We start from the raw sequence: 18,550 nt of genomic DNA on the forward strand, positions 1-18,550 counted from the left end.
AGCTGAGGGTGGGGCAGGGAAGAAGAAATGCGCTGAAAAGTTTGGTTTTGAGTTACAGGAGATAAATGATACTCCTTAAAAGCGGGGCTCAGAATTATCGAAGGGGAAAAGAACACATGGTGTTTAAAAGATGGGCTTTGGAATCAGATAGACCTGCGCTGGCGTCTAGTTCTTAGATTTTTCCAGCTGTGTGACCTCAGGCAAATTACTTACCCTCTCTGTGGCTCAGCTTCTTTACCTGGCAAGTGGGTTGACATCTACGTCAAATAGTTGGTCAGGCTTGGAAAGCCCAGGGCCCTGCATGGGTGGCTGTCATGGTAACTGATGTGACAGTTACACGGTAACTGATGTATCACAGCTAAAGCCTTCATTCAGGCCGACCCCCATGTGTTCACTGTGCCGCTTCAGTAACCGTCAGGCCCTGTGCTCATCTTCCCTACCTCTGCCCGCAGTCCCCTCTACGGAGGAGCTGAGCGTGGTCACACTCACTGTACATCCCAGCTGCAGGTCTAGTTACTCGTCAGTTCCCAGACCCGTCCAAACTTGTGATCTTGTGGGGCTGACCCTGCACGGTTCCCTGGAATGACCCTGCAGCTGGCTCGCTCTCTCCCGGGTCTGGAGGAGCTGCGTGGCCCAAGGCCTAATCCATCTCACCGGGCTTCCCGTGAATTACAAGGCACAAAGCAAAGCCACCTGGACACGAAGGCAATCAGGTTCAGGTACGCCGAGGAAGCGTGTGGGTTCCGCAAGTCCCGGATCCGCACGGAGCCAGCTCTGCCGATGCCAACCACCACCACGCCAAACTTCCTCTCGGGCTGAAACGCAAGGGATCAAGGTGGGGTTTAGAAACGGTCCAGGCGTCTAGCAAAGCGCAGCAAAACAAAGACATGTGGGCAGGACCGGTCAGGGTCCAGACAAGCAAGCAAGGAGCCAACCCAGAACATACAGGAAGCCGCAGCAGGTAAGGGGGGATGAGGCACTCCCTGAAACGCGGGCTCGGAGAGAAGTCAGCTCCCCCCAGAACATTTCTGTGGGTGCGCTGACCTGTGTCGTCCACGGAAAAGGCTCTCCGCTTCTACTGCCACCTCCCCCAGGATGAGAGATCTTCCTCTTTAAGCCATACCCAGCCCTAGTCTGGCACCTCTGTCCTCCCCGAATCCCTCCTCCAGTGGACGTGCGAATCTGATACAGCGGGGAGTCATTCAGAGGCCGCAGCTGCTCAGTGAGATGTGGGCAGACAGGGCCCATGGGTACCAGACACAGTCACCTTACTCAGACTCCTCACCATGGCTTTCTGGGTTCCAACCAACGTCACTCCCACCCTACTGTGGCAGCGTACTCATTATTCAGGTACACTGCTGGAGGCTGGATGCGTATAGTATTACAATGAAAAATCAAGTCGACTTTTTCAAGTTATACAGCAACTCACTATAATCCAAACTGATAAAAATTATCTCTACACATCCCTCAAACCCAGTTCTTCTTGGACGTCTCCAAGCATAGAAACTCCAATGTCTCCCTAGCCGCTAGCATCTAGCCCCTTTCTTTCACCTTTGTCATCTGGGTGTCACCATTTCCCACTGAGTCCACCCCTCTTCCTGCGTCCACTGCTCTAGTCTTGGCCCAGGACTTGTTTGCCTCCTGCCTGATGACGTGACAAACCACCACCTGGTCTCACCCTTCCCATGTGTGGTCCCCAGGCCTGCCAGAGGAGATGCTTCAGATGAAAACTTAAGTCCCCTCCCCTGATTAAAGCCCTTCATTTTCTCAGCTGTTACAGACTGAGTGATTATGTCCCCCCCAGAAGTGGGAACGCTGTCCCGCAACATAATGGTAGTAGGAGACAGGGCTTTGGGGAGGTAATTAGGATGAGATGAAGTCATGAGGGTGGAGCCTGCATGAATGGGGTTGGTGCCCTTCTGAGAGTCACGAGAGAGCATGCCTCCTCTCCCTGCTCTCCGCTCACGTGAGGACAGGATGAGTCGGTAGTCTGCAGCCCGGAAGGGCAGCCCTCCCGCCAGATCTCAGCCTGATCTCAGGCTTCCAGACCCCGAACTGCGAGAGAGAAATTTCTGTGGTACCTTATTACAGCAGCCCAAACTGTAAGAGAGTTTGTAGGACACCAACTAAAGGGAAAAAAAAAAAAAAAATCCAAGTCCACGTTCTTTACCAAACACATAAGGCCTTTCACAACTCAGCTCCAGCCTGCTTCTCCAGCAACGCCTTCTGGTCAACTCCCCCACTGTGTAACTTTAGGCTTCTGACCTTCCAAACAACTTCAAAGTACGCAGAACACACATGACTGTTTGCTCCCTGTAAGTCTTTGCAAATCCTGTTCCCTTTGCCTGGAACGAGCTTCTCCCCACTGTCCACAGGGTGGATGTCCACACCTTCAAAGCTTTTAAGACTTGGGCATCTTACACTCTATGAAGCTTTTCCTGATACTATCAGTTAGATTTTTTTTTTTTTTGCATATAATAAAACCCACCCATTTTAGTGTACAGTTCTATGAGTTCTGACCAACATAAACTCATATACCTACCACAATCAAGATATAGAACAAATGAACTTATTTACAAAACAGAAGTAGGGTCACAGATGTAGAAAAAAGATTTATGGTTACCAGGGGATAAGGGTGGGGAGGGATAAACTGGGAGACTGGGACTGACATCTACGCCCTACTATATATAAAATAGATAACTAATAAGAATCTGCCATATAGCACAGGGAACTCTACTCAATACTCTATAAAGGCCTATATGGGAATAGAATTAAAAAAAAAAAAAGAGTGGATACATGCATATGTATAACTGATTCACTTTGCTGTACACCTGAAACTAAAACATTGTAAATCAACTATACTCCAATTAAAAAAAAAAAAAGATACAGAACAGTTCTATCACCCCCTCCAAAATTACCTGTGCTCCTTTGTAGTCAACCCCTGCCCAACCCCAGGCAACCACTGATTTGTTTACCATCCCCACAGTTTTGCCTTTTCTAGAATGTCATATAAATGACATCATACGATATGTAGTCTTTTGAGTCTATCTTCTGCCTAGCACAATGCATTTTTCAGCTATGTTGTTGCATGTATCAATCATTTGTTTCTTTTTATTACTAAGTACTAGTCATAATGGCTTGTTGATCCATTTCGCAGTTGAAGAACATTTCTGATGCTTCCAGTTCAAATGAACTCATAATTCAATTATGAATAAAGCTGCTATAGATAGTCATGTCCTACTTTTTGTGTCAGCACAGTTCTCAAACTTGGGTAAATACCTGGGTATGAGTTTGCTGTGTCATATGGCAAGTGTAGGCTTAACTTAATGAGAAACTGTCAAACTGAGTTTTTCCAAAGTGTACCTTTACACCTATACTGTTTTGCATTCTCGCCACTGATGTCTGAGAGGTCCAGCTGTTCTGCATTCTCACCAGCACCTGGTATTATCAGGTTTTCTCCTCTTTTTGTTTTAGCCATTATAACAGGTGTGTTGTGGTCTCTCACTGAGGTTTCTATTTGCATTTCCCTAATGACTAGTGATGTTGAGCACTGTTTCATGTGCTTATTTGCCGTCTATAAATCTTTGCTGGTAAAGTGTCTGTTCAAATCTTTTGCCACTTTTTATTGGGTTATTTTCTTATTATTGAGTTTTTAGAGTTCTTTACCTATTTTTGATACAATTCATTTGTCAGATATGTAATTTGCAAACAACTTTTCCTAGTCTGTAGTTTGTCTTTTCATTTTCTTAAGAGTGACTTTGTAGGAGCTAAAGTTCTTAATTTTGATGAAGTCAACTTATCAAAAAATTTTTTCAATGGATCATTCTTCTGGCTACTCCAATGTCACAAATATTTTCTTCTATGTTTTCTTTTAGACATTTTATAGTTTAAGATTCACAGTTTTAGCTTACTTTAGTTTTAGTTGCTTTTTTTTTTTGGGCCGCATTGGGTTTTCATTGCTGCACACAGGCTTTCTCTAGTTGTGGCGAGCGGGGGCTACTCTTCGTTGTGGTGCGCGGGCTTCTCACTGCGGTGGCTTCTCGTTGCGGAGCACGGGCTCTAGGCACGCGGGCTTCAGTAGTTACAGCACGTGGTCTCAGCAGTCGTGGCATGCAGGCCTTAGAGTGTGCGGGCTTCAGTAGTTGCAGCGCAAGGGCTCAGTAGTTGTGGTTTGTGGGCTCTAGGGCACGCGGGCTTCGGTAGCTGTGGCTCATGGGCTCTAGAGTGCAGGCTCAGTAGTTGTGGCACACAGGCTTTGTTGCTCTGCAGCATGTGGGATCTTCCCAGACCAGGGATCGAACCCGTGTCCCCTGCATTGGCATGCGGATTCTTAACCACTGCGCCACCAAGGAAGTCCTTAGTTACTTTTATAGTTTATGTTCTGAATTAATTTTTCCACATGGAGTAAGGTATGAATCAGTTTCTTTAAAAAATTTTTTTAGAGCAGAGAGGCAGCTTCTAGTATATGTATTCACTCCACAGGCTGTATCAACTATCTACAACTAGACAGGGCTATGCCAGCCCTGTATTTAAATGTACCAGGACTTTAAACCCAGCTCATGTGCCTTCTTCTCTGGAAGCCATCAAGGTTCATTTTTTTTTTTTTTTCCGCATATGCTACCCAACTGTTCCAATATGATTTATTGAGAAAGACCATCCTTTTTCTGTTGAAATGCCTTTGTACCTTTGTACAAAAGGAAACTGTCTTGATCACTATAGTTTTATGGTAAGTATGGAGTCCATTACTGTGACTCCACCAACTTTTTCTTTTCCAAAATTATAGTTCTCCTGCCTTTACATATAAATTTTAGACTCAGCTTGTCAATTATTAAATAAATAAAATAAAATGAAATAAAATAAAAATTCCTGCCAGGATTCTGAATTGGATTATGTTGAATATATGGATCAGTTTGAGAAGAAACCCAACATTTTCACAATAATGAATCTTCTAATCCATGAACATGGTACATATCCCCATTTATTTAGGTCTTTGATTTCTTTCATTCTGTCATTTTCAGTATATGGATTTAGCATATATTTTGTTAGACTTATACTTGTTTTTTTTTATGATTTTTTAGTGCTATTATAAATAGTATTTTTTTTAACCTTCCATTTCCAATTGTTCATTGAGAGTATATAGACATACAATTGATTTCTGTATATTGACTTGGCATCTTGTAACCTTGCTGAACTCACTTATTACTTCTAGCAGCATTTTTGTAGATTCCATTAGATTTCCGCATAGACCACAGAGTCAGATGTGAACAGAGATGGTTTTACTTCTTCCTTTCCAATCTGTATGTGTTTTATTCATTTTTCTTGCCTGATTGCACTGGGTGGGACTCCAGTATGATTTTGAATAGGAGTAGCAAGAGCAGATATTCTTGCTCACATTTTAATCTTAGAGGACAGCATTTGGTCTTTTCACCAAGAAGAATTATCTTAGCTGTAGAATTTTTTGTAGATACACTTTATCAGGATGTGGATATTTCCTTTTATTCATATTTTGCTTACATTTTAAAAACCATAAATGGTCTAATTTTGTCAAGTGCCTTTTCTATGTCTATTGAGATGATTGTGTGATCTTTTTCTTCTTAAAGTCTGTTGGTATAGTGACACCTTTCATTCCCAGGATAAACCTCACTTGGTCATAATGTATTATCCTTTATATATATTGTTGATTCTATTTGCTAAAATCTTATTAAAAATGTTTGCATCTGTGTTCATGAGAGTTACTGGTCTGTAATTCTCTTTTCTTGTAATGCCAAATTATTTCTAGTATTTCTGATTCTATAAAAGTATTCCCTTTTATACTGCCTGTATAAAACATTTTATATCACTGTTAATTCTACTAAAGAACTGCTTTTTCTTTACGGTATGAATTCTGACTGATGGAATACATGCCCTTAAAATAGGTTTCCTTTATCCAATAAAATTAAGATTACTGATAAGTTTCTTGGCTTTAGGGCTGGGCAAGTTGCTACTAGCACATTTTAGGTAAATAACATTCCTTTTTTTTTTTCAATTTGTTTATTTTTGGCTGCATTGGGTCCTCGCTGCTGCACGCGGGTTTTCTCTAGTTGTGGCTTGTGGGCTCTAGAGTGCAGGCTCAGCAGCCGTGGCGCACTGGCCTAGTTGCTCCGCGGCATGTGGGATCTTCCCGGACCAGGGCACGAACTCGTGTCCCCTGCCCTGGCAGGCAGATTCCCAACCACTGCGCCACCAGGGAAGCCCTAAATAACATTCTTTACTAAACACTGTGAGATCATTCATTTGAAACTTTCAGAATAATTCATAGGAAATAGATAATATATTAAATTACACACTGGTCAATCTACAACTATAGAAATTTATGTATGAAGCAGCTCTTTAAAGAAATAAGACCCACAAATATGTCTGTTTTGGGATAATATACATAATTGAAATGAATAAAATCTGGAAGACCAATATTGTAACACTATGTTCTGTTAGTCTTTTTTTTTTTTAATCGTACAATTAGTAATCCATTTGTGCTTACAATATTCATACGTATGAGCTTAAAGGAAACAAATCTCACGATAATAAAAAGGTTTTATACTCACATATACTTTTAAATTACACTACTGTTTAAACATTTTCCTAAAGTCAAACCCTCCTTTCCAGCTGGCACGGTTTTTCAAGCCTAACTCTTGACAGGGGGTGGCCCTCTGGCATTAGTGAAGTAAGGAAGGTGGTGATAAGATCAAGCTGAAACCATTAATCCAGGTCTCTGAATTGCACTGGCTTCCTCACCTGCACCTTCCCCACTCCCACCCTCATCGCCTTGCCCATCATCCATAAAATGACCCACTTCTTCAAGTTTTAGATTGTTTACTTGTTTCCCATCATCCTTAACTTGGCACTATTCTAGGGAGCCTGTGGCCAACCTCCTCATGCCTAACAGGAAATCATCCAACTTGCTGTACATAAAGCAGCGGCATGGCTTCCATTACCATATAAATTGACTAAAGGAAGAAAAGAAATACACAATGCTAAAGAGAACTGCAGCTTGTGAGGACATGTACATCCAATCCAGCCAGCCTCAAACTGACATCTCCTTTGTTTAGCATTCTCATTCATGGGTTAGCTTTCTTGGACCACTGAGTTTGGAGCCGGTGGCGATTATTCTCCAGGAACATGTGCCAGTTTAGAGGCTGTGAAGCAGTAGTTTGGGCTGGGTTGGCGTTTGACGTGGCCTGAGCTGAAACGGCAGCTTGACATTGTACAACATATCACATATCACTAATGAGCATACAAATGTTTGCCACCATAGTATCTGCAATGGACTAAAAGCAAGATACACTGGCAATCTAGCTGGAACAGCTTGCCCGAGAAACTGGTTGTCTACGTTTCTTTGTATTACGTGTGGAAACAGATAACTATACGGGAATCCATCTGTGCTTGCGGAAGCGTGTGTTGTCTCAGTCTTTCTGAGAAAGAACTGGCAGCTCTAGACACGATTTCTTGACTGGATGATGGAGTGGCTGATCTTGAATCATCTGGACTAGAATTGCTGCTGGATGCTGGCGTTTCATGGCTTTCTCTATTGGCACTGGGTTTGGAGTACCGGGATGAGTTCACGAAAAATACACAAATGATAAACCATGTGACACTCATTTTGTTTTCTGATCATCTTTCGGTGGCAAATGATCAGGAAGGAGTCTGCCCAAGTAGAGCACTCTGATCCTTCGTCAAATTTATTATCTCACGGTTTCCGAGGGTCTGGAACCTGAATGTGGCTTAACGGAGTCCTCTGCCCAGGGTCTTGCTAGGCTGCAGTCAGGACCTGGCAGGTGACGTTCCCAACCAGAGCCCAGGGCTCTCTTCCAAGCTCGTGTGGTTGCCAGCAGAATTCAGTTCCTTCTGGTTGTGGGATGGAGAGCTCTTAGAAGCCACCTGAAGTTCCTGACAAATGCCCCTCTATATAAGCAGTTCACATCACAGCAGCCTGCTTCTTCAATCCAGCAGAATTCCCCTCTGTGGAAAGGTTTTAACTACAGAGACAATTTATTTAATAGGTATAGTTGGAATATATATACATTCAGGTTGCCACTTCTTTTTCAAAGTGCTTACGAAGTTTGAGTCTTTCAAGGAATATGCCCATTTCATCTAAATTACTCATTTCCTAGCCACAAAGGTATTCATAGTATTCTCTTATTATTCTTTAACTCTCTGTAGAATCTGCAGTAATGTCCTCTCTCTCATTTCTGATATTGGTAATTTGCGTCTTCTCTTTTTCCTGAGCAGCCTGGCTAGAGTTTTATCAATTCTAATGATCTCAAAAAAAACCCCAAAAGACTATCTTTAGGTTTCACCGATTTTCTTGATTGTTTTTTGTTTCCTTATTGCATTGACTTCTGCTCTTATCCTTATTACTTCAAATTTTCTGCTTATTTTGGGTTTAATATGCTTTTTTTTTTTTGTGCAGAAATATATATTTTTAATAGTAGGATTCAAGTACAAAATAACTTGGAGAATGCACATATGGGTTTTTATAAAAATCGTACAAAGTCTTTACCTACAATGAAGGTACTTGTTCAGATTAGACAAAGATGTTCAAACACACATACACAAGGATGTCCAAAACTTACACCCTTCAATTCTTTCAGGATGAGCCAAAAGGAGGCTTTCAGGTTTCAAAGAAAAAAAAAAAAAAGTTTATTTTGACTGAATATCACATATGAAAGTAAGTGACTAATAATAACAGAAGCATGAAAATCTAAGCACCATGAAGACCACTGTTAGAAAAATCCTTCTATTCAGAAGTTCCTTTTGATGATGTGCTAGCCATTGTTGTTGCCAGTGAGCACCAAGCTCCGCCCACCTCTCCCTAATAGACATAAAACAGACCTCAAACGACCAAGGCAGGGTACTACTGTTTTTCTACTCTGGTAAGGTATGTGTGCAATTATATTTTTCATCTCTAGATGGTGCAAGCTGAAAGTAATTTCTCTTTTTCAGGGTTTAGCTACATGAGATGATTTGTAATATCTTCAGGTTTACTTTTTCTGCATAACCATGGAAAAGGCATTTCTGACCTTTTTTTTTTTTTTTTTTCCACACACACACACTGTATTTTATTTTTACAAGAGATAAATAGACTGACACCAAGCATTGTACATGGATGACCACAACAAAAGCAACAATGATTGCAATTACCAAACATGAAACACACTCATACTATGTCATAATATTGACATTCAGTCCAGGAATCCTCCACTGTAACAGCTCCTTTACTTTGCAGTGAAAATTGATTTGTATATTCTTTGCCTCTGAGTCCTTGTGGGATTTTTTTTTTTTTTTTAATTCAGACAGAAAGTCACAAAAATTATACTCATCCTCATCAGTTCACTCAGTCCCATGTAATTAATTGTTTTTTTTCATCTTGATCTTTTGTTAGCACTTTTATGAGTTCATCAGTTTTTCATCAGAGTTCTGAAAATGCTTATTCATTCAGTTCAGCAGTACAGTCAGTTACCAGAAACCTGTACTTGTCAGAGTCTTTTCCATGAATTTCTTGAAGATGAAACCCTTTTATAGGAACATGTAACTCTGAGGTTGGGAATATAAGTTATTCATTCAAAAACTTTCTTCTTTTCAAAAACAGACATATAGTGCTATAAATTTCCCTGTAAGTGATGGCAGTGCTTTAGCTGCGCCCCACAAACTGGGAAATGCCATGCTTTCATTTTCATTCAGTTAACAATACTGTCTAATTTCCCTTGTGATTAACTCTTTGGTCAATGGATTATTCAGAAGTATGTTATTTAGTTCCAGATGTTTAGGGATTTTCCAGATATTTTTCTACTACGGGTTTCTCATTTAATTCCAGAGAAGTATCAGTCAGAGAACATCCTTTAAATGATGTGAACCCTTAAATTTTTAAAAACATGTTTTATGATCCAGAATATGGTCTATCTTGGTAAATGTTTTGAGCACACTTAAAAAGAAGGTAGGTGTATTCTACTGTTGTTGGCTGGACTGTTCCATAGGTCTGTTAGATCAAGTTGGTAGATAATGATATCCAAGTCTTCTATATACTTACTGATTTTCTGTCTACTTGTTCTATCAATCATTGATAGGTACTAGAATCTCTGAATATAACTGTAGATCTGTGTATTTCTCTTTACAGTTCTATCACTTTCTGACTGATGTATTTCAAAGCTCTATTGTCAGGAATATAAATTTTTAGGGTGGCTATGGTGTCTTGAGGAATTAACCACTTTATCACTCTGAAATGACCATTTTTATTCCTGGTAGTATTTTTTGCCCTGAAATTTATTTTGTCTGATATCATCAATCTACTCCCAGTTTCCGCTGATTTGTGTTAGCATAGTACATTTTTTTCCCAACCCCTCACTTTTAACCAATGTGTGCTTTTATATCTAAAGTGAGTTTCCTGTAGGCAGCATATTGTCAGGTCTCGCTTTTTATTCAGTCTAACAATCTCTGCCTTTCAGTGAAGTGTTTAAACAATTTACCCTATGATTACGGATATGGTTGGGTTCCAGTCTACCGTCTTGTTGTCTTCTATCTGTCCAATCTGTGCTTCTTTCCCTCTTCTTCTGACTTCTTTTCAGATGAATAAAATATTTCTAATGATTCCATTTAATCTCACCTGGTGGCTAGTAGCTGTAACGTTTTTAGTGGTTTATTAAGGCCTTTATATGATACATATTTTATTTAGCACAGCCTGCCTTAAGGTAACATCATACCATTTCACACATGAGAACCTTCCAACAGCTACTTCCACCTCCTCTCTCCCAGACTTTGTACTACTGTTGTTCCACAACTTACTCACAAACCCCTCAAGGTACCAGTTGGGATTCAGTCTGGAAAAGAGAAACCATTCAATGTGTTCTAAGCACAGAGTTTTAACACGGGGAATTGGACGCTTATATCAGTGGTCCCCAACCTTTCTGGCACCAGGGACTGGTTTCATGGAAGACAATTTTTCCACGGACAGTGGGTGGGGGGAGTGGTTCAGGCAGTAATGCAAGTGATGGGGAGTGATGGGGAGCGACGGGGAGCGATGGGGAGCGACAGGGAGGGATGGGGAGCGATGGGGAGCAGCAGATGAAGCTTAGCTCACTCGCCCGCCCGCCACTCACCTCCTGCTGTGCCGCCCGGTTCCTAACAGGCCGTGGACCAGTACTGGTCTGCGGCCCCAGGGTTGGGGACCCCTGCGTTACATGACCATTGCCACCACTGGGGAGCTAAAGCCAGAGAAGCCATCACTGACCATCTCCCTGCTGTACTGAAGCAAGTGATTCTCAAGAGCTTGCCTGGACGCCAAGACCTTGGGGAAAGCATTTGCAGCCTTTTGCAGCCTGCAGCGGGGAAGAAGCAACTGTGCTCTCTCAATAACAGTGTCTCTTTCTTCAGCCTTCCAAATCTCCCAAGACTGCTTCTAACTGGCCAACTTCACACATGAAATGGACCAGTGGGCATTGCAGTTCCAGGCTTATCTTCCTTGAGTCAGGGAGAGTGTGGGAAGGACAGGCCACAATGCCCAACTGACAACAGGCAAGTTAGCCCAGTGAGTACCTTCTGGGTTACAAGTTTACCCTTTTAATTCTAACTGTTGACAGTCTCATATACAAAAAGCAGGAAGACAGTCTTTAGAGAAATCTGTACTGCAGCAGCCAAAACACACACGCCTGATCAAATATTTGTTTCTTCTTTCACCCAGAAAAGGAAACAAGCAATCTCCTTATGAGGCTGAATATTTACAGCATTCCTAAGATTAACTACGAAATTACTACATTTCAGAAAATAACCAGGAACATAAGTTTCTATTAGCTTTAAGAGAGCCATGAGGTTAAGAAACAGCTTCATTATCTGTAAGAAGCCAAGTTACTTTTTCTATTTTAGTAATTAACAATACACACAAACTTGCGTACAAAACCTGGCTTGCATGGTGTCAGACTGAAGTGCTTCTGAGTTTGGTTTAGACAACATTCCTTTGCAAAACTGACACAAAGGGACAAAATATGGGTGAAAATGCTGACATATTAACAGCTGAGTTCCTCTGTGGGAAAGAACTTTGTTTTTGACAAAAATGACTTTGCTAGACCATTTTACCTGCGCCTGCTTATTTTACATGAGGCTTCTTCAAGGCATGTTCTGAAAGGAAACTGCAAATCAAAGAGGTGAGGGCTTCTGGTTTCCCATTGCACATGGAAGGAGCTTGGAAGTTGCTACTCCATCCTGATAATGGGTAAACAGCTAAACAGACTGAAAAACTAACTAAAACTAAGTCTTTCAGGATCCTTAAGAGAGGTAAGGACACAAGGCAAACCGCTGCCCCGAAGACTGGACAGACAGAGAGACTAATGCAGAGAATAGCTTAGCGGAGCAGAGATTCAAGAGTAGAAACCACCACAGGAACCAGACGCCAGAACCAGTAGGAAAGCCTGAACTGTAATGGATGAGTTGCTGGGGGCTCAGCGTGGACAACTTGGAGACCTAAAAACTCCAGGGGGACCCAGTCACAGGGAGACCCTCTCAATTTTGTGAGATTTACCTCCAAGAGCTTGACCAGGTTCCCACAGTAAATACTGGAGATGTTTCCCCTTGTGCTTCCAGCAGGAGTGGGGAAAAAGCACCACTCTGAAATATACCAGAGCGTGCTGTTCTTCCTAATGAGGCCTGCCCTCACAGAAAACTAGCTAACCAGACCCTAACCTGCTGGGGAATTATCAGACCCTAACTGACTGCAGGGAAGGGAAAATCAGTTGACCCTTGAACAACATGCATTTGAACAGTGCAGGTCCACTTACACATGGATTTTTTTAAAAAGTAAATATTACAGTACTACACAGTCGTGGCTGGTTGAATCTGTGGATGCAGAACTGTGGATATGGAGGGACCGTGTATATGGAGGGCTGACTGTAAGTTACAGGCAGATTTTCAACTGCACAGAGGGTCACCATCTCTAACCCCGGTGTTGTGTAAGGGTCAACTGTACAAAACTCCAGACTACTCTAGAATTCATTTTGGGAGAAGGGAAATACCCAACTCTAGCCCACTCTAGCCATACTCCCCTACCTAAGAGGGGAAGAAGAAAAAAACAACTGAGAAATACTTGTGTGGTTCACAGTCCAGAGGCACAGGCTCACTAAAAGACTGAGACCTGATCATGGGACCGAAGAATGCTTCCCCTTCCCCCCACACCTCACCACCACATGACTAAAGGCCCATTTACAGCAGCTCCTTTTACATGATACATCATGTCTGGCGATCAAGAAAAAAATGAGAAGCCATAGCAAAAGATAAAAAACACAATTTGAAGAGACAGAGCAGCATCAGAACCAGACATAACAGGAGTGTTGGAATTACCAGACTGGGAATCTAAAACAACTGTGATTACTATGCTAAGGGTCTAACAGATAAAGCAGACAACATACAAGAACAGATGGGCAATGTAAGCAGAGAGACAGAAATTCTAAGATAGAATGAAGAAGAAATGCTAGAGATCAAACACGATGTAACAGAAACAAAGAATGCCTTTTATGGGCTTATTAGTAGACTAGACATGGCTGAGGAAAGAATCTCTGAAACTGAGGATATCTCAATAGTAACCCCCCAAACTGAAGAGCAAAGAGAACAGAGACTGAATAAATGAAGCGAATATCCAAGGACTGTGGGACAACTACAAATGGTGTAACATGCATGTAATGGGAACACCAGAAAGAGACGGAAGAGAGAAAAGAACACAAGAAATACTTGAAACAGTAATGACTAAGAATTTTCCTCAAATTAATGTCAGACACCAAACCACAGGTCCAGGAAGTTCAGAGAACACCAAACAGGATAAATACCGCCCCACCCCTGCAAAATGATGTCAGGCATATCATTTTCAAATTACAGAAAAGCAAAGATAAAGAAAAAAATCCTGAAAGAAGCCAGAGAGACGGGACTTCCCTGGCGGTCCAGTGGTAAGACTCTGTGCTCCCACTGCAGGGGGCGCAAATTTGATTAGGGAACTAGAATCCTATACGCCGTGTGGCGCATATAGGGAACTAGAATCTTACATGCCGTGTGACACAGCCAAAAAAAAAGAAAAAAACAAAAGCCAGAGGGAATCAACCTTATCTACAGAAGAACAAAGATAAGAATTACATCCAACTTCTCCTCAGAAACCATGCAAGCAAGAGGAGAGTGGAGTGAAATATTTAAAGTGTTGAGAGAAAAAAAAACTACCAACCTAGAATTCCGTACCCTGTGACATTATCCTTCCAGAGTGAAGAAGAAATAAAGACTTTCTCAGACAAACAAAAATTTGAGGCAGTTTGTTGCCAGTAGACCTGTCTTGTAAGAAATGTTAAAAGAATTTCTTTAGAGAGGAAGAAAAATAATACAGGTCAGAAGCTCAGGTCTACCTAAAGAAAGGAAGACGGATTAAGTGAAGGTAAAATAAAAACTTTATTTTTCTTATTCTTAATTGATCTAAATAACAATAAAATAACAGCAACAAAGTATTCAGTTATTTATGCTTATGTATATACTTTATGTATTTATATGCTCATATATGCTTATACGTGAGTGCAATGAGTTACAGCAGTGACGCATAGGACAAGAAGAAGGAGTGGGGTTATTATGTTATTTTACAGTACTCACGCTGTCTGTAAAGTGGTATAGTTATTATTTGAAAGCGGACTTGGATTAGTTGTAAATGTATATTGCAAGCCCTAGAGCAACCAATAAAAAAGGAAGTACAACCAATATGCTAAGACAAAAGAGAAAATGGAATCATATGACACGCTCAGTTTAAATCACAAAAGGCAGAAAAAGAGTGGAAGAGAAAAATAGGACCAAAGAACAAAGGCAATGAATAGAAAACAGTAACAAATATTAATCCACCTACATCAGTAATCACTTTGAATGTTAACGGTCTAAATGCATCAGTTAAAAGATAAAGATTGTCAGGGTGGATTAAAAAACAAGACTCAACTATATGTTGTCTACAAGAAGTCCACTTTAGATACAAAGACACATATAGATTAAAAGTAAATGGATGGGACTTCCCTGGTGGCGCAGTGGTTAAGAATCTGCCTGCCAATGCAAGGGACACGGGTTCGAGCCCTGGTCCAGGAAGATCCCACATGCTGTGGAGCAACTAAGCCCATGTGCCACAACTACTGAGCCTGCGCTCTAGAGCCCACAAGCCACAACTACTGAGCCCGTGTGCCACAACTACTGAAGCCTGCGCCCCTAGAGCCCGTGCTCCACAATAAGAGAAGCCACTGCAATGAGAAGCCTGCGCACCGCCACAAAGAGTAGCCCCTGCTCGCCGCAACTAGAGGAAGCCCACACGCAGTAATGAAGACCCAACACAGCCAAAAAATAAAGAAAGAAATTAAAAAAAAAAAAAAAAAAGTAAACGGATGGAGACAAATATACCATGCTAACACTATAAGCAAAAGAAAGCAGGAATAGCTATGTTAACTGCAAGAAGGTCATTACATAATAATAATGGGGTCCAAGAAGACATACTAATCCTTAACACTTGCGCACTTAACGACAGGGCACCAAACGACATGAGGCAAAATCTGATAGAACTGCGAGGAAAAACAGATGAATCCAAAATCATAGTTGGACACTCCAACACCCCTCTATCAGAAATGGACAGATTGAACAGGCAGAAAAACCAGGAAGGACATAGTTGAACTCAACACCATCAGTCAATTGGACATAACTGACATCCATAGTCTACTTTACACCGAAGCAGCAGAAAACGCATCCTTCTTAAGCACACATGGAACATTCACCAAGACAGACCACATTCTGGGCCATAAAATACACCTCAACAAGTTTAAAAGAACAGAAGTCATACAATGTCTGCTCTGAGACCACAGTGGAATTAAACTAGAAATTAGAACAATAACTGGAAAATCCCCAACTGTAGGAGATTAAACAAGTCAAAGAGATGGCTAAACTGCTCTGCAATTTAGTAGCTAAAACTTTGGCGGCGAGAACCAGCAGAAAGCAGAGGAAAGGGGAAGAAAGATGAGCAGGAAGGGGAACGTGCACACAGATTATGAGAAGGCTGAAGTATGGCAAGAAAGAAAGCAGTAAGACATGCCCAGCAGACAGGTGGGCAACGGATTTCTAGAAGCCAGGATGTCTAAAATTCCATTTCAGTTGTCTGCTGTGCTCTGCTGTCTTGAACCCTTGATCAAATGCACTATATATCCAGTCCTGTACACGTGGTATTTTAAGGAACAAAGGAACAGCAGCAGTTTCAAGACAGCAGAAAAGGGACAGACATAAGGAACAGCAAAGTGACTCAAAAACTAACTGGGGACCAAATTATAGTCACAGAGTGAGCTTGCTCTCCCTGTCTTGGACTCAAGAGAAGCTGAGTGTCTGGAGCTCAAGATCTGACGATGGAATTTAGAGAAAGTTCGGATTAAGAACACATGCAAGGCCAACTCGGAAAAAAATTATTCTGAGGTAAGAGTAGAAGAAAATGTAAAATCACTATAGAACTTCAAGGTGGGAGGTTTGAGGGCAGGTGCTGGGTTTCCACTCCAGGAAGGGGTATGAAGATTTCAAATAGTCAGGAAGGACAACCTAATGTTTTTCACTTGTTTACAAGAATCAGTAAGTTTGATAACACACTGGCTGGCCTGGGAAGACAGGCATATTCGTACGTTGCCAGAGGGAGAGAAAAACAGGCAACCTTTGTGGAGAGCAACTTGGAAATGTTTATCACACAAATATTCTTTGCTCAGAGAAATCCACTTCTAAAGCATATATGCAAGTAAAATGACTCAGGTTTATTGCAGCCTTGCTTGTAACAGCAAAAGACTGAAAATAATGTATATGTTGTTAATAGCAGACTGGTTATATAATTATGGTATGCTACACAGCTATAAAAAAGAACAAGGAAGTTCTTTTTGTATCGGAAGGGACTGATCTCCAAGATATATTGTTGGCTGAGAAAAGCAAAATACAGACCGGTGTAAGATGTGTGCTCTAGTTTGTGTAAAAAAAAAAACAAGGGGGGGGAGGCAGCTGAAGGGAAAAAATATTTGTATATGTTTAGAATCTCTCTGAAAGGATAGCCAAGAAACCAGTAGCACTGGTTGCCTGGGAGCATAACAGAGTAGCTGGGAAAGAAGAGGTCTTCTCAGAGTAAATCTTTTTTCTTTCTAAATTCTTTAAAATTTTGAATCATGTGAACGCATGTTATCCAAAATACAAACACTTAAAATAGATATAAAAATCCGAGGGATACTTTGAGCAGATCAGAGCGCTACAGTTTGTAAAGCCTTGGGCTTACTCGCTGCTCCTGTCCTAGGCTCCAGCTACAGAGTTGGGCGTGCTCTGCTGCCTGGTCTTCAGTACGCTCTGGCCCTGCCTGGGGCCTGTCCGCTGCCCCCAAATCAGCCAGCTCCTCATACCCCCAGGCTGCATCTGCTCTCTCGACTCACCCTTCCAGCCCAACTGTAAGCTGGTTTTCACTACCGCACCTCTCTGCCTTATCACAGGGCATCTCAGATCTTCTCACTGCCGAATTCAAGGGCTTTCCCTCAGCGGAATTCTCCCAGACCTCAACTCGTATTTGACACTTAAGGGGACCTTCTTTAAATTCACTCCTTCCCTGTCTTCCCTCGTCTCACTGCGAGGTTTCCTTCTCGCACTTCATCCTGCGCCCTAGTGTTGCACATTCCCCAGTGCTCAATCCTGGCCCTCTGTTCTCCTCTTTTCCCCATATTCCCAGAGTGGGGGAGGGGTGTCTCTCACTCTTAAGGTTTCCAGGACCACCGTTATGCGGAAGTCTCCCACATCATGCACTGTGAACCATCCTCTTCTCCAAGCTCCAGTCCCAGGAAGAAATGCAAACTGGGCATTTCCACCTGGCCGTCCCACCCTGACCTAGATCATCACGTTCTGCGCTAGACTCCAACCACCCACCCCACCTGACTGGCTGTGCTCTGAACTTCCGGGCAAAGGCCAGTGGCTCTGCCAATTCTGTCAGGCACCCAGCCTGACATGCTGGGAAATCCTGGGAGTCATTCCTGCACTGGACAAATCCTCTGAGACCCAAGGGCTGATTACGGCTGAGATCCTGCTCCTCTCTCCCTCTCCAGCCAGCCTCAAGTCTCTGCAAGTTTTCCTTCCTCTACATTTTTACTGATCCACCCAAGCTCTGGAATGCATCATGAGATGACTAAACGGTCTCTGAATCATCCCATCATTTAGTCAACTGCCATTCAGCGAGGACACACGGTGTCTGAGGCATCACACCAGGTGCTATGGGTATGCTAAGATGAACAAGGCACACAGACGGTTCTACTCCCAGTCAAAGAACGGAAGGTAACAAAAGAAGTGATACATAAAGGGTGATGGAAATTCACACGAGGGAGGTACCACTTCCAGAGAGCCAGCTCTGAGAAGTTTTACTGGAGCAGCGAGGACCACGTCAGGCTGCCCTGGGATGAGGCAGGAGAGGGAAGTGAGAAGGGTGACCACCACCACTAGAAGGTGGCCACAGGGTGTTGAAGGCAGAAGAGAAGGCAGA

At 42.2% G+C, this 18,550-nt stretch overlaps 2 protein-coding genes across 2 annotated transcripts in view; one reads left to right on the forward strand and one right to left on the reverse strand.

Moving 5' to 3' along the window:
• The window catches only part of COA1 (cytochrome c oxidase assembly factor 1), a gene marked incomplete at its 5' end in the record, with an annotated part of 249,294 nt that overhangs the window by 85,488 nt on the left and 145,256 nt on the right, over positions 1-18,550 (forward strand).
• The window catches only part of BLVRA (biliverdin reductase A), a 58,632-nt gene that overhangs the window by 22,797 nt on the left and 17,285 nt on the right, over positions 1-18,550 (reverse strand). Inside the window, exon 3 of the mRNA XM_082473629.1 lies at positions 694-815. Within this exon, the coding sequence (XP_082329755.1) occupies positions 694-815 (122 nt within the window). The remainder of the gene's footprint in view (positions 1-693; positions 816-18,550) is intronic.

The sequence above is a fragment of the Balaenoptera physalus genome (assembly GCF_965194825.1).
Source record: "Balaenoptera physalus genome assembly, chromosome: 8".
NCBI classification, from domain to species: Eukaryota; Metazoa; Chordata; class Mammalia; order Artiodactyla; family Balaenopteridae; genus Balaenoptera; species Balaenoptera physalus.